At 47.1% G+C, this 24200-nt stretch overlaps 1 protein-coding gene and 1 long non-coding RNA gene across 2 annotated transcripts in view; one reads left to right on the top strand and one right to left on the bottom strand.

Annotated features, from left to right (window-relative positions):
* Positions 1–24200, top strand: part of LOC141998644 (uncharacterized) — an 89703-nt gene that overhangs the window by 32802 nt on the left and 32701 nt on the right. The gene's annotated exons all lie outside the window — the stretch shown is intronic.
* LOC141998776 (CMRF35-like molecule 5) lies at positions 575–15529 on the bottom strand. Its single transcript, XM_074971766.1, has 5 exons — positions 15285–15529; positions 4617–5068; positions 3075–3192; positions 2488–2628; positions 575–1864 (listed from the first exon to the last, which is right to left on the bottom strand). Exons 1-5 carry the CDS (start codon positions 15527–15529, stop codon positions 1858–1860), a joined length of 963 nt encoding a protein of 320 aa, XP_074827867.1. The 3' UTR covers positions 575–1857.

Raw genomic sequence — 24200 nt, forward strand, 5'->3', positions numbered from 1 at the left:
AGGGAGAAAGAAAAGAGGGGAAGTCTCCAAGTATGAAGACTGGAATATACCATGCTCCTCCCTCACCCCCCAGTTACTGTCTCTGTGTGTGTGAGTAAGAGAGAGAGAGAAAGGATGAAAGTAACTCTGAGTCCAATTGATAAGTGAAATGGCTCAGATAAAGTCACAGGTTTGAAGGCAAAACCATGAACTTCTCAGCTAGAAAGAGCAGAAATCACCCCAGCGAAGGGCAGGTGCGTCATCTCCACAGATGCCCCTTTCTCACTAAGCTGTTTTCTATCTTTTCTTCAAAATGCCTCAAAAGAAAATTGCCTCCCTTTGGGACAGTCACATTTCCTGTGGGACTTTGTGGAGCCTTCAGCTTTTCTGAAACCTGAAAAAAATATTTTTCTCATCAGGTGTCTCATTTTCTGTTCTCTCCCACTGCCCCTTTTACACAGTCTATAAACCAGAAGGTGGAAATGAACAAGAAAGAGAGTATGTGTAACCAACAAGCTGCTGGGGTAGCCTTTGAGATCTTATCCACTTGATTCCCAAGAACTCAGCTTGACTCCAAATGCATCACTGAGGTTTCTTTATTGGCATACAATCAGACTATATGTGAGTTGATCAGGCTCAAGTGTAGAGGGTGGGAACAGGGTATACCACACATCCAATGTACATAATCGTGAATCAGCTTCTAGACACACTCTTAATACTACTGGTTAATAGATCAGATCACACACTCTGTGATTGGTCCACTTATTTTTGTACCCAATCCCTGTCTAGATCATGAGCTGTACCCAAGCTGCAAGCAATCACATGTTGCCTACTATCTCTTTTCTACTAGCTATGTCTTTTACATATTTACAAGGCTACTGTTCACGCTTTGTTCATTGTTTCGTGTTCTTGCTCAGAACAGACAGACATGGACTACAATTCAATGTGTGACAATTTTGGTCACTGTAATGTTATAGTAATTTAATGTAAAATACTGTATCTATTTATTTACTTATCTAAAACATTAAAAATTCTATCCAGGGCTCCAGGTGCATTTGCCATAAACTAAAAATACAAACGAGTACAAACAAAAATAAACACAGCAGCTTCCCCAAATCTAGGAAGGGGTTAAAAAGAATATTCGACAATAATATGTGTGCTTGCAATTCCATCATTCATCCAGTAGGGGTCTGTGTGAACTGTACGTTGTCCCAGAGAGGGTGTGGGGCTGGGTAAGCAAGCAGGCAAGCTGGGACTCAAGCTGTGTGGAAGTCTGTCTCCCTGTGCAGTTGCATCTGTTTTCTTTCATAAATGGCTTCGCTTTAGGAAAAAATGTTATTCCATTAGCGTGACCCCGTGCCTCGATGCACAAATCCCAGGTCTTAGTACAGCCCAGCTCCCCAGAAGCCTGGAAAATGAGATGGCCTTTGCAGTGTCAACAGATCTGGGAGGATCCGGATCAAGGGAATTCCAGGTACAGAATCCCTTCTGGAGAACACCTGGTGGCAGCTCCCGCTTTTCACCTCAGGTCACTGTGACTATGTAGAGCCCAGCTGACTCAGGGGCAGCCTCTGTCACTGCTGGCTCTGACCTTGTGTTTGGTTCTGGGACTTCAGTGGAGTTACACTTGCTTAAACCAGGCATGAATTTGGCCCTGGGCTCTCCAACCCCCTGATAAGAACCTGGGTTCCTGGGCCTGGGAACCATCGAGACAGACACCTCCGGCAGACTTTATCCTCGGAGAACGTGAGGGCAATAGCTTCACTTGACAGGAGAAGAAAATCAGGCCCATGGTGTGGGATATTCTGCGCAAAGCTGGAAAATGAATCCTCCGTCTGCCGGTTCCGATCCATTTCTAAGAGCTAGCAAAGAGGCAGTTCATGAGCTGCAACGAAAACAAGGACACCACCAGTGACTGGAGGAGAAACACTTCATGCTGGAAGCTTTTTGTTCATAGCCGTCATGGGGTGAGTCTGGTTCTATGAATTCCTGATCAGGGCTATAGAGCAGCGAGGATGTCTCCCTATTCACACACAGACTCATCACAGTCCTATGTAAAGATTGAGGTCAAATCATGGCCCTGCTACGACACCAGGGGGCCATAAGGGGGTGCAACTTAGGGATCCATGCGGGATTGGAAGCAGACGCAGCAGATCACCGGACAGGTCGAAGCTAAAGGTTGGGGAATGGGTGGATCATTGGCTCCACCTCCACAATGGACCTGGCAGTGTAGCTTAGCCGATTCACCGCTGGAAGTACTCCGCATCAGTTATAGATCTGGAGGTTTACTCCATCTCTGAAGCAAGGAGGGGGGGGGAGAACGGAAGGGACATTGTAACTTGGGCAGTCATGATCTGCCTCCCAGGGTGCTCCAAGGGCCATGCAACAACTCACTGCCCCTTACTCTGCTCACAGGAAAGCTATAATTGAGCCCTTGGTGTTCAAGAGAAGACTGAGAACATTCCCATGGTCATGTCACCCCATAGTGGGAGTGTTAGATGCTCTCACCTTGTCTGTCTGTCTGGCATCATCTCCCTGTGACTCCTCCTGTAGCGTACGCTCATCCAGATCAGCACACAGACGATGCACAGGAGGAGGAGAACCTTCAATAAGACCAGGAGCAGGAAACAGATGATGATGGGTTGGAATCTATGCAGTTGAAATACAATAGAAACTTTAAAGCTCTGTCAATTTGACCAGACTCCTCCCAATAAAACATTCCGGGGCTGCTCTCAGGCTGAAGACGTGCACGAGTTTCACGGTGGAAGATGCAACACACAGAGCCTCAGCACCCTGCCCTTATAGAGAACCACAGCACCTACTTGGGGATTCATTCATCCTGTTATACAGTCTGATGTGACTGGACCCAGACAGTCCCTGTCCAGTGCTACTCTGCATCTAGAATTGCCATTTTCCTACATATGAATCCAGCCTCACTGGCCCTGCAGGTTCTTGCTGATAAAAGCAACATTTGTTTTTTCTGTGGGACGTTATCACCAATGATGTCCCTATTCTTTGTGCCTCTAGAGATGGATCTTGCTAGGGCATTGGGAGAAGTGACCGGAGTGACAAGGGACAGGAGTAATGGCACTCACCGTGCAGGAGTGGTGTGTGCAGTAGGGGAGCAACTGAATTCAGCCGTTGTTAGAGAAGACAAATCTGGCTGCTTTGTTCCTTGTGGTGTTGTTTCAGTCTGAATTGCATAAGGAACAGCTGTAGAGAAAAACAGAGATCTAGTCTGCTCCACAAATCAACCCAACCTGAAATGTTTGGCATAAGTCTGATCATTAATGAATCTCCTGCTGTCTCAGAACCTTCACGCTTAATCCTGGCCCACATCACAGTTCTAGCTTTTGTTTGCTGCCAGCTGTAACATTTCCTAGGATGGATTGCTCCTGAGGACTAAGCACATTATCTCCCTCGACTTCTGGCTAACTTGTGTGGCTAACTTTGCCAGATCATGAATGGACATACTCATTTGGTGTGCTTTAAATGAGGTCGGTCCATCTGCAGACTCTATTGTTTGCTGGGCCAGCATCCCTCTCTCCATTAATTTAATAGGCTAGGGATACATCCCAGCTCAGTTATTTAAACAAAAGACCACATGACTCTGGCTTCATCTAATCACATGAGAAAAAATATTGTCAAAAAAAATGAAAATGTTCAGAATAAAAACCTTCCTTTCAGAAACCAAGGGACAGAGAATTACTTGCCTGTCACTGCCCTTGGAAACTGCAAGCAGTTGAAAATCAAGGAAAGGGATATTTCAGGACACCATGGACCTTACACTGCCCGCATAGGAAAGGAACGAATCTTCTCAAGTATATTTCATCCCGACTCAACAGCCCCAACTCTGAGCCCAAATGAAAACTACTCGCGCACCAAAATCTCGCCCTTTGCCCCCAGCACTGTCCCCTGAATGTGAGTTTAAACAATGAGCCGGGGGCACTTGAAGGCCTCAGGGTCTTGATCTACATTCCAGTTACTCGGGGCAGGTTTCGGTTCGATCTGTCAAGAAGTGGCAAAAGCAAATTTCCAGCATGAAACTGAACGGAGGTCCCCGCTGCTGTTGACTGCGCCCATCCCCCCCCCCAATATTTGGGGTACCGATATCTATAGTGCAGGGGGACGGGTATGGAGTCTGGCAGCTCCCGCTCCTCTGGTGGTTCTGCCAAGGGCCTTCCACACGCCTGGCCCCACTTCTCTCCCCCTCTTCCAGCCCTTCTCCTCCTCCCCCCCCCACCTGTCGGGGAGGCGCCCCGCCCCTGCCTGGGGTTGCCCTCCCCCCTCGCTCCGGCTCACGCAGCCACTGGGGAACGAGGGGCCGGGCCTGGGGCTCTCAGAGGTGGGGTGATTAGCCGCTGCCCGGCGCGGGCGCTGCGGGGCTGGGCAGGGGCAGGGGCAGGGGCCGGGCGGAGCAAAGGGCGCTGCGGGGAGCCGCGGAGGGGCTGGATGGCCAGTGCGCAGCTGGGGGCAGCGCCCGCCCTCCAGCCCCTCGCAGCTCCGGGCCGGGCGCTGCGCCGAGCCCGGGTTACCGCAGATCTGCCGGTCCAGACACCCGCCCCCCTCCACCGCCCCCCGGCCGTGCCCCGAGCCCGGCAGCCCCGACACTGGCGGGGGGCGGCGCCGGGATTTACCTGGGGAGACGGTGAGTTCCACAGCGGCCCTGGGGTCAAGCCCAGCCTTCCCGACCCCGCAGTGGTACGTGCCGGCGTCTGCCCGGGTCAGGTTCTCCACGGTCACGGTGAAGGCGAGCTCGGTGTGATTGTCCCGGATGGAGACTCTGCCCCGCCTCACCTCGGCCTCCGACCCATTGGTCTCCACGATGCAATGCCCGTTGGAACAGCGCCAACTTCCTCCTTCCAAAACTCCTGCTTCCTGGCACCAGAACTTCGGATAATCCTCAAAGCCGCCCCGGTACCGGCACCGCACAGCGACCGACCCGCCCTGGGGCCCGCGCACTGCCCCGGGGCCCGTCACCGCCCAGCAGCCTGCGGGAGACAGGGACGAGACCCGGGCACCCTTCTGGCTGCCTACAGCGATGACATGACCCACGTGCCCGGGGCGGAGAGGGGGGTTGTGGGTGATGCTTCAGCCCTTTGGGGGGAGGACAGCGAGTCAGAGCCAGGTTCACCTGTCCAAACAGTGACTTTTAAAAACGGTGCAAGGGGACCAAGAGCAGTTGCCCCTCTGACCTGGGGCTGCGTGGGAGCAGGTGAATGGGGCAGGGCGGCAGCCATGGGCAGGGTATGGGCTGGTCTGCTCTCAGCAGGTTAATTAACTATAAAAGGGGCTCAAAATTAGGCTTGATTCTTATTTACCCGCAGCCCCCTTTGCACCACTCTGGCAGTGCACAGAGGCTTAGAGTGAATGCAGGTGTCAATGATATTTTCCACTAATATATTTTGCAATAGGAACATTTGCTGCAGGAAAAATTCTGTTTCAAAACAATATTTGGATTTTCCGTGTGGGAAAATTGAACATTGAAATGACCAGTTCAGTTTCAAACTGACTTTTCAAAATGAAACTCTCTTTTTTCATTTTCCCCTAAAATGTCATTTTGTTTTGGTTTTCCATTTCGGGTTCATATTTTGGGGGTTCTCCCCACCCCCTTCTGCTCCAGTGTGATGCTCCAATGTGCACCATGCTGGGATATCTCAGCAATGTAATCCTGACTAGTTTCGCACTTTCTAAAATACAGTTTGGAAGGTGTGAGTTGCATAGAGCTAGCTGCTTGATCTAACATAATATCGATGAATGCTAGTCTAGACAAGGGGTCAGAAAAGTGCCCCCCCTCTGTCCTGCAAATATTTACCCATGTGCTTCATTTTCAGTACAGGAGAACTCCTTTGGGGTTCATTGGCACTCCTGCTTAGAGCCAATCAGTGGGATTAATCATGTTGTTAAAATTAAGCATGTGTAAGTGCTTCTAGGATTAGGCCCTACATTGGTATTGTTTGGTTCACTTTTGTGACAGTTATTCTTTCTTTATTTTATTTTAAAAAGCAGCCTTTGAAAGTTGCTTGAAAGATACTTTGACGATAAGGGCCATATTCGCAACTAGGGAGACAAAACACAGCCTAGAAAACTAATTGCATCAAATACTTGATGGTGCCCCCTATGTCAAGGTTTCAGTAGGACTTACCTTCTCCCATCCTATTTCACAGGCTCATCACCAGAGCTGATCAAATAGTTTGTTGTGAATAATATTTGTTACAAATTCTGGCTATCTTTTCATCAAGTAGTTATTAGTGAATAAGGGTTTCCATTATTTAACTGTCTCTGCAGATAATGGTCTGAATAATTCTCCTCTTCAGCCGAAGTTATCCTGGCTTTGTCTGAGACCAGAGATGATGTTTTTGTGCAAAACCTCATCAGTGATTTTTAGTTTAGTCATTTTAAAAAAACATTTCCCCCCATTTAAAAAAGTATGTGGGGGCTATTTGAAGGCTTGTATCTAATTCAGAAATAGTACATTGAACATTCAATCTATTCAGAACATTGTAGTACATTGAACATTCAGACTATTCAGAAAGAGTACACTGAACATTTGAAACTTTCAGGAGTCGTAAGCTTTCAGGAGTCGTTTACGCCAGTGCAAAGTGAGTAGAAAATGCTGCCATTCTGAGATTGTCATCTTTGACAGCCACTTTGCATGGATGTAAGTGACTACACAAGGTGTAAGGTATGGTGAGTCAGATCTTCCATTCCATGCATGTGTGGTGGGAACTTTTGGAGTAAAAGCTGCAATACTTAACTGTTGCAGTAGGTTAATATCTTCAATATATCCAACCCTCAGGACTAGTCTACACTGGGAACATACATCGGCGTGGCTACGCCGCGAAGGGGTATGAAAAATCCACACCCTGAGAGAAGTACCTATGCCGACCTAACCCCCTGTGTAGACAGTGCGAGGTCGATGGACGAATTCTTCCATCAACCTAGATACCACCTCTTCGGGAGGTGGATTACCTGTGCCAATGAGAGAACCCCTCCCGTGGTGTAGGTAGTGTCTACACTGAAGTGCTACAGCGGCGCAGCTGTGAGACAGGAACAGTTTAAGTGTAGACATACCCAAGTGTAATCAAAACTCATGAGTCAAGCCACCCCCCCCCATCATGAGACTTTTTGAAAAAAATAATAAATTTGTGGGGGTTTTTTGCCTTTTGCATTTTGAGTCTTTAGGTTGCACTTGGATCATGTTTTCAAGCTTTTTCTCCACAAGTATGACAGCTAGAAACATTTTTTAAATGAAAGCTGAAACTCTCCCCAAATCACAGGTATCTAGGAGCTGGAGTGTTAAGAAAAAAACCTCCAAGTACTGAGAGAATTGCAATAAAACCACAAGAAATAACAACACTGCAATCACCTAATATAGACAGGGTGCACCAGTGCAAACCGTGTCTTCATTAGGGGTTTGCTCCCTTGAGCTCACTCCTAGTGGCCCTCAGCCTGGAGCTACAGTTTGATCTTAGCTCTATATTGTGGTGAAGACCCTGTTCTCCAAACCAGAGGCCTTGTCTCGTCAGTGACTGATCAATCTTTCCCAGCTCTTATCTCTTTAGGGACCTTTCCAGCTACAGGCCTTTTCAATAACTATTCCATTCCCTGTGTGTGTGTGTGTGTGGTGTACAACACAGATAAGTGATCACACACCAGTAACTTTAGCCACTGGTGCTCAATGTCCCCAATAGCCAGACAGGGGAAGCCGTAATGCCCCAAAATGCACCAGGCTGGGATGTCACACCTACCGCGGAACTCATCTTGAGCATGATCTTGCCTCATAGAAAGTCTGAAAAGGTCCAAACTGTACGATTTGGTGCACTTTTGCAAACATTCTTTGAAAGATGCTCAGAGTCTACAGTGATGAAAGCCATTTTCTATAGCTAGAAATAATCACACCCTCTAGAATTAGTTATAACTAATACATGGCTCGTGCCCCATATCATCAAGGTTACAACATGACTTTTATTATAACTTATCGTTTTCATATGCTCATGGCTAGAGTTCATCTTATAGGAACAGTGGAATAACCAGACTAGATGAGACCCAACGTCCAGTATTCTGTCTCCAACAGTGGCCAGAGCCACATGCTTTAGAGAAACGTGTAAGAACCCTGCAGTATGCTGATGTGGGACAATGTCCCCCCGCCCCACCACAATAGGTCTCTTCCTGAACTCTAATAGCTAGACATCGCCTTAAGCCCAGAAGTATGTGCTTTCAATTCTCATCCAAAAGTTTGGTTGATGCTAATTATGATAACTCTGGATATTCTCAATATCCATGTAAATATCCAATCTCTTTTTGAATCTGGCTACATTCTTAGCCTCAGTATTTGTTGCAACTAATATTGTTTGCAAATGCTGGCAAAGTTTTCATCAAATAATTCTAATGAATATTGTTTTCTGTTCTTTGACCAACTGTGCTGAGAACGTTCTGAAAAATTCTCCTTTCAGCTGAAATTTTCCTTGCTTTGTCTTCCTAGAAAACTTTCTCCGCAGACACAGACACAGAGTCTGTGCTGAAATCTTTACTGTCCTGCCCACTTTGTAAGTTCCATCTCCCGTGTGAGTTAGCTCCACAGCAAGAGCACAGCTGAGACTTTCAAGCTCTGTTGGTGAAGCTGGCAAAGCTTGTAACCTGTGCAAACCCAATACTTGCATTGTATTTCTAGTGATCCACAAAAAGACCATGTCATACTCACCTGGGAAAAGAATCCAAAGCAAAACAGAGAAAATCCTCATGGTCCTGGTTCCCATGGTGGGGGAATCTCTCCGCTGGAATATCTGGGCTCTCCAGGAGATCCCAGGGACCCTCTTCCTTTAGTGAGAGTTGAAAATGAAACCCCAAGACTCACTGACCAGTTCTATTGTCAAGTTCCTCAATCTGTCAGCCGCCCCACTTCCCTTTGAAAAGGCTGCTGGTTGACCTCAGAAAGAAGTTGCTCAACCTGCATTCTCCGGCGATTGGTGTTTGCTTCTTTTTTTAAAAAGGAGACGCATGATTAAAGGAAATGTCACGCTCACTGAGAGAAAAGCTGGGCCACAGTTCCCATCATTTGAAGGTTTCTGAAAAGTTTTACTGAGTGCCATGCTAAGACTTTGTCTCCACTGCGGCTTAGCGGCTGACATAGCTACAGCGATTAGAGCTGAACTGGTGCAAACCCAGTACTGCCAGCTTCAAGCATTCAAAAATCACATGATCAAAGAGTTCACGCTTGTGGCTCTCTTATCCAGGCACCGACATGGCCACAACCAAACAGCAAAAACTACTAAGTGTCAATATCACATGTCAAGATATACACAATAAATATCCTAAAACCAGAAAGATCTGTTGTTCTGTGTGGCATATAGAAGTTGAATTTTTTTTGCCCAAATCGTGTGATGTGACATAGTGTGACAAACGTGGGGGGTGGGGGGGGGGGTTGTATTTCAGGAAACTTGTAAGGAAACAAAATGTCGCCAGTACCTAAAAAGAAGATGTCAGATGCACGGAACAGGAAATGGAAAGCTGCGAGAATGACTGGGATGAAGAAAGATGCAGATGCAATGAAAAAATACTTGAAATCTGTTAACAGCAACCCATGCGGTAGTAGCGAGACAGTCAGAGCGGAGACGTCAGAGGAGAAGTGCATAGGTCATCCACAATTCAACGTTCAAGAATCATTGCCAGAGAAACAGAGACCCAAACAAAACTGAAATTCTTTATCTAGACCAGAATAATACTGATGCAACTAGTGATAGAGGTGAAACAATTCCCACTGTAGGCGCTGGTGATGCCATTTCTGATCCTGCTTTATGGCCCAATCTAACACCCAGAATTCGAGATCTGTTAGCGACCAATGGTCCACCAAAAGTAAAGGATGTGGATTTTCCTCTGGATAAGCAGAATTGCCATTTTCCTATGAAGATTTTGTGCAGAAAGCTTGAAAATGGTGAAGTTCTGAAGCGGTGCTGGCTGCTTTACTCAAAATCCACTAACCTGGCTTTCTGCTTCTGCTGCAAGCTCTTTGACTTGAACCCAAAATCATCCCTAGCATTTGAGGGAGTCAAATGATTGGAAGCACACACCTCAGATTCTCATGTGTCATGAAAAGTCCATAGTCATTTCAATTCCTTCCAAACATGAGTCAAAGCAGAGCAAAGGTTAAAATTGGATAATTGCATTGACATGGAGCTTCAACATGTGATTCAACAAGAGACAAAAACAGTGGGAGAAGGTTATAAAGAGACTCATGACAATAATACTTTATCTTTCTAAAAATAACATGGCTTTCCGATTCTCATCTGACAGGCTCTTCACAGGAACAACAGGAACTTCCTGGGTTTGGTGGAGTTACTAGGAAAATACACTGAAGTAATGAAGGGGCATTTGCAATGCATACTTTCCAGGGAGGTGACGGATCACTGTTGTGGAAAAGAATCCAGAATGAGATAATTGAATTGTTGTTGAAGAAAGTGCTGCAAGACATTATTAAAAGGTTAAGGGGTGGCAAGTACGAGTCCGTGGTATTGGACTGCACTTCAGATGTGAGCCATTCTGAAAAGATGTCTTTCACTGTTCGGTTTCTTGACACTTCCCATGGCAAAGTGACAATTCAGGAGCACTTTATTGGTTTTAAAACAGTGGATGAGTCCACAGGGAAGGACTAACTGATACTATATTCACTACTCTGCAGGAATGTGACATAAATATCCAAGACTGCTGGGGCCAGGGTTATGACAATGGTGCAAACATGACAGGGAAAAACAAGGGTGTACAGGCAAGAATCCTTAATCAAAACCCAAGAGCATTTTTCATTCCATGTGGATGCCGCTCGCCTAGTCTTGTGGTGGGGGAGGCTGCAACATCTTCAGTAGAGTCCATGTCCCTCTTCAGCATTCTGCAAAGGATCTACGTTCCGTTCTCTGCCTTTGTTCGTCGTTGGAAGATTCTCACAGATCATGTCAATGTCACTGTGAAGCCAGTATGTGAAACACGCTGAGAGTGCAGAATTGACGGTGTTAAAGCCATTCGATACCAAATAGCTGAAATCTACGATGCCCTCATCGCCTTGGCTGAATCGGAGCAAGCGGATGTTGGAGTCCATCATGAGGCATTTAGCCTGGCATGTCATCTAACTGAATCCAAGTTTCTTGTCTCTATTGCGGTGTGGTATGCTATCCATTTTCAAGTCAATGTGGTGAGCAAAAGCATGCAAAGCAAGAAAAACATGGACATTGTTGCAGCCACAAACTTGATAAATGCCTGTCGTAACTATATACAGGGAAGTCGGGTATGAAGGAGCTCTGACAACAGCTAAGGAAATAGCTGAAGATCTTGATGTTGATATAGGGTTGAATTTTTCAATTGAAAAATTGAATTTTTCAGCCAGCTTTTAGACACTGTATAAGTGTCTCTGGAAGAATGGTTTGAGTAAATGAATCAACATGTGAACCTTTGGGGCTTTCTATATAACGTGACCAGACTCCTTGACAAAGAAACTTTGATGAAGCACTGTAAAGACCTTCATTGTGTGTTGACATATGGAAAGAGTTCTGAGTTCTGACATTAATGGCGTTGACCTCTCAAAGATCTTGGCTATCTCAGAAGTCTGCTGCCAATGGACTGTAGGGCTCCTCAAGAAGTTCTGCAATTTATTGACAACAATCAACTTCATGGCATCTTCCCAAACAGTTGGATAGCACTCAGGATCCTGTTAACCATGCCCTTATCAGTGGCAAACAGTGAACGGACCTTCTTGAAGTTGAAGCTCCTAAAAACATACTTGCGATCGACCATGGGAAATGACAGGGCTATCTTCACTGGCCATCCTGTCTATCGAGAATGCTGTGGCTCAAAATATAGACCTGTCCCAAACAATATCAGAGTTTTCAGCAGCAAAGGCACGCAGGGTTTTGCCTCCTGATTCTTACACTCTTGGTGAGCAAAATATTGTATTTGTTATTCATTAGTTTAGTGTTTCATTTAATATTTAGTTCATTTGTCACTTAGCTATAGTGTTATTGTTATGCCTTACATCGTTTATTGTTTGAATAAAATTGAATGCAATAGAATCACATTTTGTGTCATTTGCTCCTTTGTATTTTTTTTTAGTAAATTATAAAAACTTTTGAGATTGCAGCTTTAGCTCTGACATTGTCACTAGCACTACTACATACTTCAACTCAAAGGGCGCCAAAATACAAGTTCGCCCAGGGCGCCATTTTCCTGAAGGCTGGCCCTGCTGCGGCTGGCCTGCGCGAGCTGAGGAGAGCTACGGAACTCCGGCTCCAGGGCTGTTTAATTGTGGTCCAGACATGCGGGCTCAAGCTGCAGCCTGAGCTCTGGGACCCTCCCACCTTGCAGGGTCCTGGCTCCAGCTCCAGCCCAAGCCTGAAGGCCGACACTGCCGTTAAACAGAGCCCTAGCCTGAGCCCTGCGAGCCCAAGTCAGCTGGCACAGGCCAGCCACCGGTTTTTAATGCTGTGGAGACCAGTGGTTCTCAACCTGTGGCCCGCAGGCCGCTTGTGGACCAATCAGCACACAGCTGTGGCCCATATGACTTCCTCGGGGCCATACAGGTAGGATATATATTGTGTGGATGCGGCCCACATAGCCACAGAGAGCTGCATATGCAGCCCACAATGGTAAATAGGGTGAGAACCACTGGTGTAGACATACCCCCTGAGGCTTCAGCTCTCTGTGTGTCTACATCACTTATTATTTCTATGTGGCAGCACTGATATTGTCCCCTCTCCCCAGCATTCAAAAATCATGTGTAGGTCTCAGCAACCATGAGATTGGCTTTACAATCTCAAGAGCTTTGGTTTATTTAAAGATGTCTTTTGGGGTTCTTTGTTTATCTTCCATTTTTTGAAACCTGAGGGTACACTCAGGTCACCTTTTCAAATTTTTGTCGACTGCGGGGTGGGCTGGAAACGTATTGTTTCCTTTTCTAAGGAAAGCTGAGATTCTCCCATAATCCCAAGAATCCAGGAGCTGGAACTTTTAAAAAAGCAGCGAATGTTGTGAGACTTGCACTAAAACCGTGAGAGTTGGTAACATTGGGGCAGCCGAGTGGATCTGGTGGCAGCTGTGCAGGCAGTGGGGATCAGCATGGAGGTGGTGGAGGGGACAGAGTTTAAAGAAGAGTGGAGCTCCTGTGGGCAAAATAGGGAGAAGGAGCAGATCCCCCTCCCCCCAGCATCATTACTCAACGTGGGGTTACTAGAGGCGCTAGAGGGTGGGTGGTATGAGGGACCCTAGTGGTGCACATGGTGGAGATGAGGCTAGGAAGAAAAGGCTGGAGAGCATAAGGGGAAAATATGGAAACTGCAAGGGAGAAGGAGAAGAGGGGAAGTCTCCAAGTATGAAGACTGGAATATACCATGCTCCTCCCTCACCCCCCAGTTACTGTCTCTCTTTTCTAGAGGTGTGTGTGTGTGAGAGAGAGAGAAAGGATGAAAGTAACTCTGAGTCCAATTGATAAGTGAAATGGCTCAGATAAAGTCACAGGTTTGAAGCAAAACCATGAATTTCTCAGCTGGAAAGAGCAGAAATCACCCCAGCGAAGGGCAGCTGCGTCATCTCCACAAATGCCCCTTTCTCAGTAAGCTGTTTTCTATCTTTTCTTTAAAATGCCTCAAAAGAAAATTGCCTCCCTTTGGGACAGTCACATTTCCTGTGGGACTTTGCAGAACCTTCAGCTTTTCTGAAACCTGAAAAAAATATTTTTCTCATTGGGTGTCTCATTTTCTGTTCTGTGTTCTCTCCCACTGCCCCTTTTACACAGTCTATAAACCAGAAGGTGGAAATGAACAAGAAAGAGAGTATGTGTAACCAACAAGCTGCTGGGGTAGCCTTTGAGATCTTATCCACTTGATTCCCAAGAACTCAGCTCGACTCCAAATGCATCACTGAGGTTTCTTTATTGGCATACAATCAAACTATACTTGAGTTGATCAGGCTCAAGTGTAGAGGGTGGGAACAGGGTATACCACACATCCAATGTACACAATCATGACTCAGCTTCTAGATACACTTACACTTAATACTACTGGTTAATAGATCAGATCACACACTCTGTGATTGGTCCACTTATTTTTGTACCCAATCCCTGTCTAGATCATGAGCTGTACACATGCTGCAAGCAATCACATGTTGCCTACTATCCTACTATCTCTTTCCTACTAGCTATGTCTTTTACAGATTTACAAGGCTACTGTCCATGCTTTGTTCATTGTTTCGTGTTCTTGCTCAGAACAGATGGACATGGACTACAATTCAATGTGTGACAATTTTGGTCACTGTAATGTTATATTTCAGAGTAACAGCTGTGTTAGTCTGTATTCGCAAAAAGAAAAGGAGGACTTGTGGCACCTTAGAGACTAACCAAAAATTGAGAGCGTGTGGCACAAGCTGTCAGCATAGTCTGTGTGGTATGTAGATTGTAATGGATTTTTTACCTTCAGTCCTTTTGGTATGATGTCCATCTGTTTGCATTTGGAAAGGAAGATGATGTCTGTCTGTATCTGTACAAGTTTTTTCATGCAGTTGATAGATTTCCACTCCATACGGCTAAAATGCAGTGCCTTGCATAATGACAGGTTTCAGAGTAGCAGCCGTGTTAGTCTGTATTCGCAAAAAGAAAAGGAGGACTTGTGGCACCTTAGATACTAACCATTTGTTATAGTAATTTAATGTAGAATACTGTACCTATTTATTTACTTAACTAAAACATTAAAAATTCTATCCAGGGCTCCAGGTGCATTTGCCATGAACTAAAAATACAAACAGTACAAACAAAAATAAACACAGCAGCTTCCCCAAATCTAGGAAGGGGTTAAAAAGAATATCTGACAATAATATGTGTGCTTGCCGTTCCATCATTCACCCAGTAGAGGTCTGTGTGAACTGTACGTTGTCCCAGAGAGGGTGTGGGGCTGGGTAAGCAAGCAGGCAAGCTGGGACTCAAGCTGTGTGGAAGTCTGTTTCCCTGTGCAGTTGCATCTGTTTTCTTTCATAAATGGCTTCGCTTTAGGAAAAAATGTTATTCCATTAGCGTGACCCCGTGCCTCGATGCACAAATCCCAGGTCTTAGTACAGCCCAGCTCCCCAGAAGCCTGGAAAATGAGATGGCCTTTGCAGTGTCAACAGATCTGGGAGGATCCGGATCAAGGGAATTCCAGGTACAGAATCCCTTCTGGAGAACACCTGGTGGCCCCGACACTGGCGGTGGGCAGCGCTGGGATTTACCTGGGGAGACGGTGAGTTCCACAGTGGCCCTGGGATCAAGCCAAAACCTCCCTACCCCGCAGTGGTACGTGCCGGCGTCTGCCCGGGTCAGGTTCTCCACGGTCACGGTGAAGGCGAGCTCGGTGTGATTGTCCCGGATGGAGACTCTGTCCCGCCTCACCTCGGCCTCCGACCCATTGGTCTCCACGATGAAAAGCCCGTTGGAACAGTGCCAACTTCCTACTACCCAAACTCCTCCTTCCCGGCACCAGAACTTCGGATAATCCTCAAAGCAGCCCCGGTACCGGCACCGCACAGCCACCGACCCACCCATGGGCCCGTCCACTGCCCCGGGGCCCGTCACCACCCAACAGCCAGCGAGAGACAGAGATGAGAGCCGGGGCACCCTTCTGGCTGCCTACAGCGATGACATGACCCACGTGCCCGGGGCGGAGAGGGGAGTTGTGGGTGATGCTTCAGCCCTTTGAGGGGAGGACAGGGGGTCAGAGCCAGGTTCACCTGTCCAAAAACCTGACTTTTTAAAACTGCGATTAGAGCTGAACTGGTGCAAACCCAGTACTGCCAACTTCAAGCGTTCAAAAATCTCAGGATTTAATTAAAAACAACACATTTGGGGATCTTTGTATGATGCCAAATCTTGTGATTTTATCACAAGTGTCATGATATTTGGTGCTTGTCTTTAAGCACCCAGCTCCTGGAGCCATGTGATTACCAGAGAATCTCAGCTTTGCTTTAAAAGAAAAGTATGTTTCTAGTCCTTATGGCTATGGAGAAAAGTTTGAAACCATCACAGAAGTGCCCCATAAAGGGCCTAACCCAGAAGACCAGTACAAATTCCTAGAGTAGATCTGCTGCACCAGTGAAAATCATGTCCACAGTAGGGGTTCTGCTCCCTTAAGTTTCTTCATTGTGGTCTTTTCTCTGGACCTTTATTATGATTTTAAGCACATTCTGTGGCAGAGACCTGTTCCCCAGAGCAGAGTCTTTGTCTCTTCAAAGCTGAGCATTCTTTCCTCCTGGCTATTGGCTTATTCTAGAGGGCTTGGAAGCAGGACTTCCAAGAAAGTAACTTAACAGGCTTAACAGGGCGGTCGGGGTCCTGGGCAAGGTGGGGAGGGCGGCTCTGGGCCCCCAGAAGGGGTGGGGCCTCAGGCAGAAGGAGCAAGGCTGGGGCCAGACTCCCCCAGCCAGCCCTCCAGCACTGCCCAGCTCGTGCTGCCTGGGGCTCCGACGGCTATTTAAAGGGCCCATGGCTCTGGCTGCTGCCAGGAGCTCCAAGCTCTTTTAAATCGCCAGTCCCTGGGGCAGCTGCCCCTTCCCCCTCATCAGTGGCCCTGCCGGTACGGTCAGCTGTGTAGTGGCTTTCTTACCAGTACGCCGGACCGGACCAGACTGGCTTACTTTCACCTCTGCCTGGAAGACTATACCTGTCCTAGGACCCTTTGGCTGATGATAGCACATTGACTCTGCTCCCCTGAGCCTCTGATTCGGCCATGCCTCCCCCTAGCAGCTGCTGCCTGATCCACTGTGGCCTTGGAACTGTTTACACCTCCCGTGCCTTCCCCGTTTAGTTGCTGGGCTTATGGCCCCTCATTACTAACTCTGCTCCTCCTCAGCAATTCCCATCCGCCTCCCCTAGCCCCACCATGCAGCTGTCTTGGTGTTGTGTTGCTCTCCTCTTCTCAATCCTGCCCTAGGCCACTTGAGGACCCCTCCCACCAGCCCATCGAGGCCAGCTCCTCCTGGCTCCACCTCTACCTGCAGCCATCCCTCAGGTCCTGCTGCTTGGTCCTGCCTCTGCAGCCACTGCCCCCCCTGCTCTCTCTTCGTGTTCCTGATTTCCAGTGCCCTTTGGCTGTCCCTTCCTGTTCCTGGTTAATACATATCACACTGTGCCCTCCATGGCACTCATCCCTGCCCTGCCTTGTGTGATTCATGCCCCAATCCTTGTTCTCCAGGCCATGCCAAGGGAACAGGGACTCAGCGCTGGTCCCCAGGTCACCTTAGAATCTAGGGATGCAATGGTTGCTTAAAGTCACCTTTGCCACCCCACCCCTGGAGGCAGAGCACAGAATTTCACCTGTCCTCATCAGAGGTGGTGGTGTGAGGCTCAGGGGTAAGTCCTCCCTGGCAGGCATAGTTTGCCAGTGCCCAGAGAGGAGCTGACTCCAGCAGAGGCAGAGAATTCACCTCAACCCTCCCATCAGCTCCCCAGCAGGACTTTAGCAAGGAGCCACCTTTGCTTCCTGACTGTTCAAAAGGGAGGATTTTCTGCAGTTTGGTTGCAGGATTATCCTTCCTTACATAAGTCAGTGCAAGGCTGGTTCTTGCTGCCTGCATTCATAGGCAAAAGGACATTTGAACATGGAAAGACCTTCTATATAGAGGCTGGGGATGCAGTGAAGAGATGAAACTGGTGCTTTGGGGAAGCTGTAGAACTGGCAGAGGAAACTGTGAGCAAGTGCAATGCTGGGATTGCTGCAGCTGGTTGATCTACGAGCCTGATGTGTCACTGTGGATTAGACTTTTCTCCCCATGTCAGAGGCTTTATTTCCTCACTTGGAAAAGTGCCTTCTGCTCTGTACTAGCATTAATCTATCTGTCTACAGACAGGTTTCAGAGCAGCAGCCGTGTTAGTCTGTATTTGCAAAAGACGATATATACAAAGACTTCCTGCAGATGCAGGAAATGGCTATTTAGCGAGGCTTTTAAATATTCAGCTGTGCAGAGTTAAATTATCAAATGTATTTTGTATATAGCCTCCCCCCCCAAAAAAATCCTCAAAAAAACAGTTTCCAAAAACTGGTGAGAGGTTGTGGTTTCCCAAATCTTAAATAATAATAAATAAATACATTTCTGAGCCTTTAGGTGTGGCAACTAATGGTTTGTTTGCAGTACTAATGGGTGAACCATTGCAGCTGCACATGGACCTCCTCACTTTAACTCCTGCTCCTCAAGGAGCTGTGGAGAGGGGGGTGGCTGTGGCGGGATGCAGGACAGTGATGGGGTAGGATATGGGGATGGGAAGAATGGCCCATGCCCCAGGAGAGCGGCAGTGCAATCCACTTCAAGCCGCCAGTGGGGAGATTTGCATTTTGTGTGTGTGCCTCAGGCTGAATCTCCAGCCGGAAACGGTCACAAAGTAGGAGGCAGAAAAACCAACACACAAACAAACCCTCCTTTCCATATTTGATTACTTTTTAAAAACACCATGATTGTTAAGCCAGGCTCATGATTTCTGAGCCCCGAGGGCTGACAATATTGCAGGTGGTAAGGAGCATGTTCTTGAGGTAATTGTAATTGTACCTCTCACTCATTTGTGGCTTCCCGGAGAGCACCCCAAATGGGTCTTAGGCCACTAGCCATCACCTTTCATTCCACTTCCACCAGACCTGGGGATTCTTCTGCCATTCACTGGAATCACCTAAGCAAACCCGAGTTTACTGCTGTTCTTTCTCAGAGGGCATGGCAGAATTAGCTAGTGACCAGCCAGCCTTCAGACAGCAAAGGAGCCATTCAGAACAAAAGCATTGCAGAGACAATGTATCTTGAGAAGCACAAACAGCTTATCTGCATGTGTAGTTTATCAGGTGTCACCCATCTTCCACATGGAGACCCTGGTAGGTCTGAAAGTCCTCCAAATCCATTCAGCAGGATCTGTCCCTCTTGATCGCAAGGTATTTCAGTTCCTGGATAGGGTGAATGTGTCCCCTGTTCTGGATCAGGCTGTCCACTTTCTACAGTTCTCGATTCTTTGTCTGCTGGGTCTCTTGATCCCAGTCAAAACCAGTCTGTGCAATTCCTTCCAGGAGGTGGGACTTCCACAGACTTGGTGATTTGTCTAGGGATTTGCATTAATCTCTCCCCGCCTCAGTGGTTTTCGTTCTTGTTCATTCCTTTTTTTAAAAAAAGGAGTCCTAGTGGCACCTTAGAGACTAACAAATTTATTTGAGCATAAGCTTTTGTGAGCTACAGCTCACTTTGAAAGCTTGTGCTCAAATAAATTTGTTAGTCTCTAAGGTGCCACAAGGACTCCTTTTCTTTTTGCAGATACAGACTAACATGGCTGCTACTCTGATTCCTTTTTAGTGATTCTCCCCCTCCTCCAGACATGGCTTTGTTTGTCCTTTTCCAAGAAAGAAATGAACCCCTTTGTACCCAGCAGGTAACAAGAAAAGGTAAGAGGGGAAACTGAGCCGCACATATTCTTTCCCCACAATAAATCAGATGTTTCCCGGTTCTCCACATTTACTCCTTTTAAAAGTGGAGTCCAGATTTACACCTGTGTAAGTAAGATGAGAATCTTACCGATGCATACATTTTGAATTCAGAAAGGACCATGGGGATCATCTGCTCTGAGCTTTTGCACAGCACAGGCAAGAGGATTTCACCCAGGATTCCTGCATCCAGCCAAGTAACTTCTGGTTGAATGAGAGAGATGCTTTTTTGAGCAGTGGTTCTCAACCAGGTGTCCATGTACCTATGGAGTTATGCAAAGGCTTTCCAGGGGTACATCAACTCATCTAGATATTTGCCTAGTTTACAACAGGCTACATGAAAAGCACTGGCGAAGTCCATAAAAACTAAAATTTCATGCAGACAATGACTTGTTTATACTGCTCTATTTACTATACACTGAAATGTAAGTACAATATTTATATTCCAATTGATTTATTTTATAACTATATGGTAAAAATGAGAAAGTCAGCAATTTTTCAGGAGTAGTGGGGCCGTGATACTTTTGTATTTTTATGTCTGATTTTGTAAGAGAGCAGTTTTTAAATGAGGTGTAACTTGGGGTACACAAGACAAATCGGACTCTGACAGAGGTACAGTAGTCTGGAAGGGTTGAGAGCCACTGTTTTAGAGGGAGATCCATTCTGGTTTAAAGCCCTTACTCCAATGAGTAGGTTGTTTCAATAGTTGATTATCATCACTGTTGCAAATCTGTATCTTATTTCCAAGTTCAATTTGTCTAGGTTCAACTTCCAGCTATTGGATCTCATCAAGCCTTTGACCGCTAGATTAAAGACCTCCACATGTGACCAAGTCACCTGATACTGGGCTCCATCATAGAATATTAATGTTTTTCCACTGAAAGGTGTGGGAACTAAAAGTTGGAAACAAAGGATTCCTGCCATATGCAAAAGTTATTTAAGGCAGGGGAGTGACATCATCATGGTTCATATTCACTGACTCCCCGCCCAAGAAGATTGCTGGAAACACCTGAGAAACAAGGGCTGAACTGGGGGAGAAGGGCTGAACACAGGCTAGACAGATTTCTAGCCTGTGAAAGGTATAACTGGGGTTTTAAGCTACAAGCAAGTGCAGCTTGCCCTCAAGAATCTCTGCGAGCTACCTAAACCAACAAATAGGGTGAGAATTTGCTACTCCTATCTGATTTCTTTAGCATAGTAATCTTAGACTGCGTTTCTGTTTTATTTGCTAGGTAATCTGCTTTGATCTGTTTGCTATCCCTTATAATCACTTAAAATCTATCTTTTGTCATTAAAAAGTCTGCTTTTGCTTTACCAAAAAACAGTGTGTGTGTGGAAATCATAATTTGAGGCAGAAAGCTGTGTATATTCCTCTCCACATTGAGGAAGGGGGTGAATTTCATGATCTTATGCTGTACAGTTCCCTGTGCAGTGCAAGACAGTGTAATTTTGAGTTTACCTTTCAAAGGGGGTGTGCACTTGAGTAACTGGGCAGTTCCTTAGCTGAGCCTTCCCATGTACAGCTGATCTCAGCATCTGTGTGAAGCTGCAGCTGGGTGTGTCCCTACCTGTGTGCTGGTGAAAGTGTGAGACCGGGAGCATGTCTGCAGCTTGTCACAGCATTACAGGGTGGGTGGGTGGGAGCCCAGGATGGTGGGTCGGGGGGCTCAGTGGTACCCCAGATCCAGGTGGCACCCCGAGGGAGGGGAACCCATCACAGTGAGCCTTTGCCAATAATTATGCTTCAATATCTATCATTCAACCAGTTTTTAAATCTTTTAATGGGACTTACTTGCCCTATTTCCTGAAGTCCTCGAAATCTCCTTCCTAATAATACCCACCAATCCCAGAAGCAAGAAGAACCTGAAGGGGGAACTTAATTCCTTGCATTTCCACTCACACACAGTGTCCATTTCAGGCTCACAGCAGCTAACTCCTTATCAGGAAACAGCAGCTAACTCCTTATCAGGATCCTCCTTATTGCTCTGGTTCTCACTAGGACACTCACTGCAAGTGACTCTCTCTCCAAACAATCCTGCTTCTGGGCATTAGAAGGCGCAGGCACATCCTTGCAGTCACACTTGCATTCTACACTGATAGCCGAAGTCATGTTGTCCAGTACTGAAATGAAGAAATAGCTGAGAGATCAGGACTCTGTTTCCTTCCAGGAAGGTGTGTACAGTATGTGCAGAAGGGTGTGAGGTGGCTGCTATTTTAGTCCTTGTGGTTGTGTTGTCAGTTTGAGCTAAATTCAGCTGCTTTTTTATGAAGTAATAACTGGTATGACAGCACCAGGGCTATGGGAAGTCATGGGACTGGAAACAAAATTACCCCATGATGCACTTAGTGAACTTTTGAATGTTGCTATTTTTGCTGGTTTCTCTTCAGCTCAAACTTGCACATCAGGAAATGGTGATGGGTGGCTGCTATTTGAACACTGTATCCCAGGGTTGTGTGTGCTGGGGACAGGCTGTGGGGTAGAGTAGCAGTCTTGGCTATTTCCTGACATGTGCTTCTCCATACTGCCCTCGCCCAGCCTGGCCTGTTCTCACGGGGTGTTTGCTGTATGATGCCAGAATTGGGGGATGGCTGGTAGTAACATTTAAGAAATGGAGGCCCTGATCCTGCAGAGACTTATGCACATGATTAATTTTACTCATGTTACATGTTAATGTCATGTTTTGTCATGAACTGCCGCCCAAGTTTTCTGGTTTGCAACGTGCTTTGAATCTGCTTCCTTTCAATAAACTCAGTGCCTTTTTTCCTGGGAAAGCAAAGGAATGGATTCCCCAGTTCCTCACCCCCTCCTGTCTCTAGCACCCACATCCCAGGGATATACAGGGTTTTGCGGGCTAAAGGGGGAAATGTGTTAAAGCAGCAGCATATCACCTCTTCAGGCTGCAAAATGCTTCCAGCAGGAGAATCTCACTAGTTCTGTGTTATGGTGTGGGTCCCTCATTCTGCTCTAAGGGTCCAAAGTGAAATCCGGAGAACTCGGTGCCTAGTTCCTTATCTCTCAGCTGCTGCCCTTCCCTGCTTTTAATCTGTTCTTTTTGTGGTCAGATGGGTGGTTTTGGTTCATTGCACCTGCTTTTGCACTAGGCAGGGGGCTGAATTTACTTAGCTTTTGTCTACAAGTTGTGTTGCTCTAGGGACCCAGCAGCAGTGCAAGCTCTGCATCTGCCTGGGGCCTGCTCCCATCATAAGCATCGACAAAACTCCTGTTTGACAGCAGTGGGTGCAGGATGGGGGCCTGACTTCTCACTGAATGGAGCCTAAAGTTGAGAGGAGGCTATGGACCTCCACACCCAACCCAGAAGAAGTGTGAGGTTCATTCCTTTGAGCAAATAGGAGCACGTGGGAGCTTCTGCCCAAGCGTGGGAGCCTGGAGTTGTCACCATTTCATCTTTCAAAACCTTGACCCTGCAGCTTAGCAAGAGCAGTACTGTGCTGTCTTCTCCTCTAAGCAGCTTCTGAGGATCTCACTGCTCTTCACAAACCGGAGGGAATTTAGCCTACCACCACACCTGTGAGGTAGGGAAGTGTTCTATCTATTTTTCATGATGGAAACTGAAGCCCAGAAAGGTCACCTTTGGCTGTCTTGGTCACCTTGGGCATAGCACCCAGATCTCTTGACTCCCAGTGCTGGGCTTTAACCCATGAGCATCCTTCACTGCACTCCCTTGGCCTGAAACAATGTCTAGATCTCCAGGACCCCAATTTAATCAACCCAGAGATCCAAGTGACAATTCAACCCTTCAAGTCCAACTCTTGCAAATTGCCTACAGCCAAGTTGCCTGTCCAGTACAAGGGCAGGTCAGGAACATGGACTTTTGCAATCTATGATGATTATCCCATCCCCATGCTGTTGGGAGAAGACTTGGCCAATCATGTGAAGCTAGCCAAGAGGGTGGGAATGGTCAACCGCAGCCAGGCTAAGCAAGCCGTCACACCTAGCTCTGTTCTGGAAACTTCTACCAGGACCCGGTCAGAGGTGATGGACCCGGACCCCAGGCCAACATCTGCAATAGCAGTAGTGGATCCAGTCCCAGAGACCCAGACAGAGCCAGTCCCAGAACCGGAACCGGCGGAACAACCAGCACCAGACCTACTGCCAGCACTGAATCCAGTACTTGCAACCCCAACACCAGAAGGCCCCACCAAACCTGAACCAGCAGCAGCCGATAACCCTACACAAGAGGCTCAGCTGGAGCCTGAACCCCAACATAGTGCACCAGCGGAGAGCGGTTTGCAGTCAATGGAAACAGCCCCATCCCCTACATTGCTTCCAGAGGGACCAAGCCTAGGTCCACAATCCAATGAGGAACTGATGTCTCCATCATCAAGGGAACAGTTCCAGACCGAATAGGAAGCAGATGAAAGCCTCCAGAGAGCTTGGACGGCGACACGGAGCAACCCACCGCCTCTCAGCTCTTCTAATCGATCCAGGTTTGTTGTAGAAAGAGGACTTTTATACAAGGAAGCTCTTTCTGGTGGACACCAGGAAGACTGGCATCCTCAGAGACAGTTGGTAGTTCCAACTAAGTACCGGGCCAAGCTCTTGAGCTTAGCCCACGATCATCCTAGTGGCCATGCTGGGGTGAACAGGACCAAAGACCGTTTGGGGAGGTCATTCCACTGGGAGGGAATGGGCAAGGATGTTTCTACCTATGTCCGGTCTTGTGAGGTATGCCAAAGAGTGGGAAAACCCCAAGACCAGGTCAAAGCCCCTCTCCAGCCACTCCCCATCATTGAAGTTCCATTTCA

The sequence above is a fragment of the Natator depressus genome, chromosome 14 (genome assembly GCF_965152275.1).
Source record: "Natator depressus isolate rNatDep1 chromosome 14, rNatDep2.hap1, whole genome shotgun sequence".
NCBI lineage: Eukaryota > Metazoa > Chordata > Testudines > Cheloniidae > Natator > Natator depressus.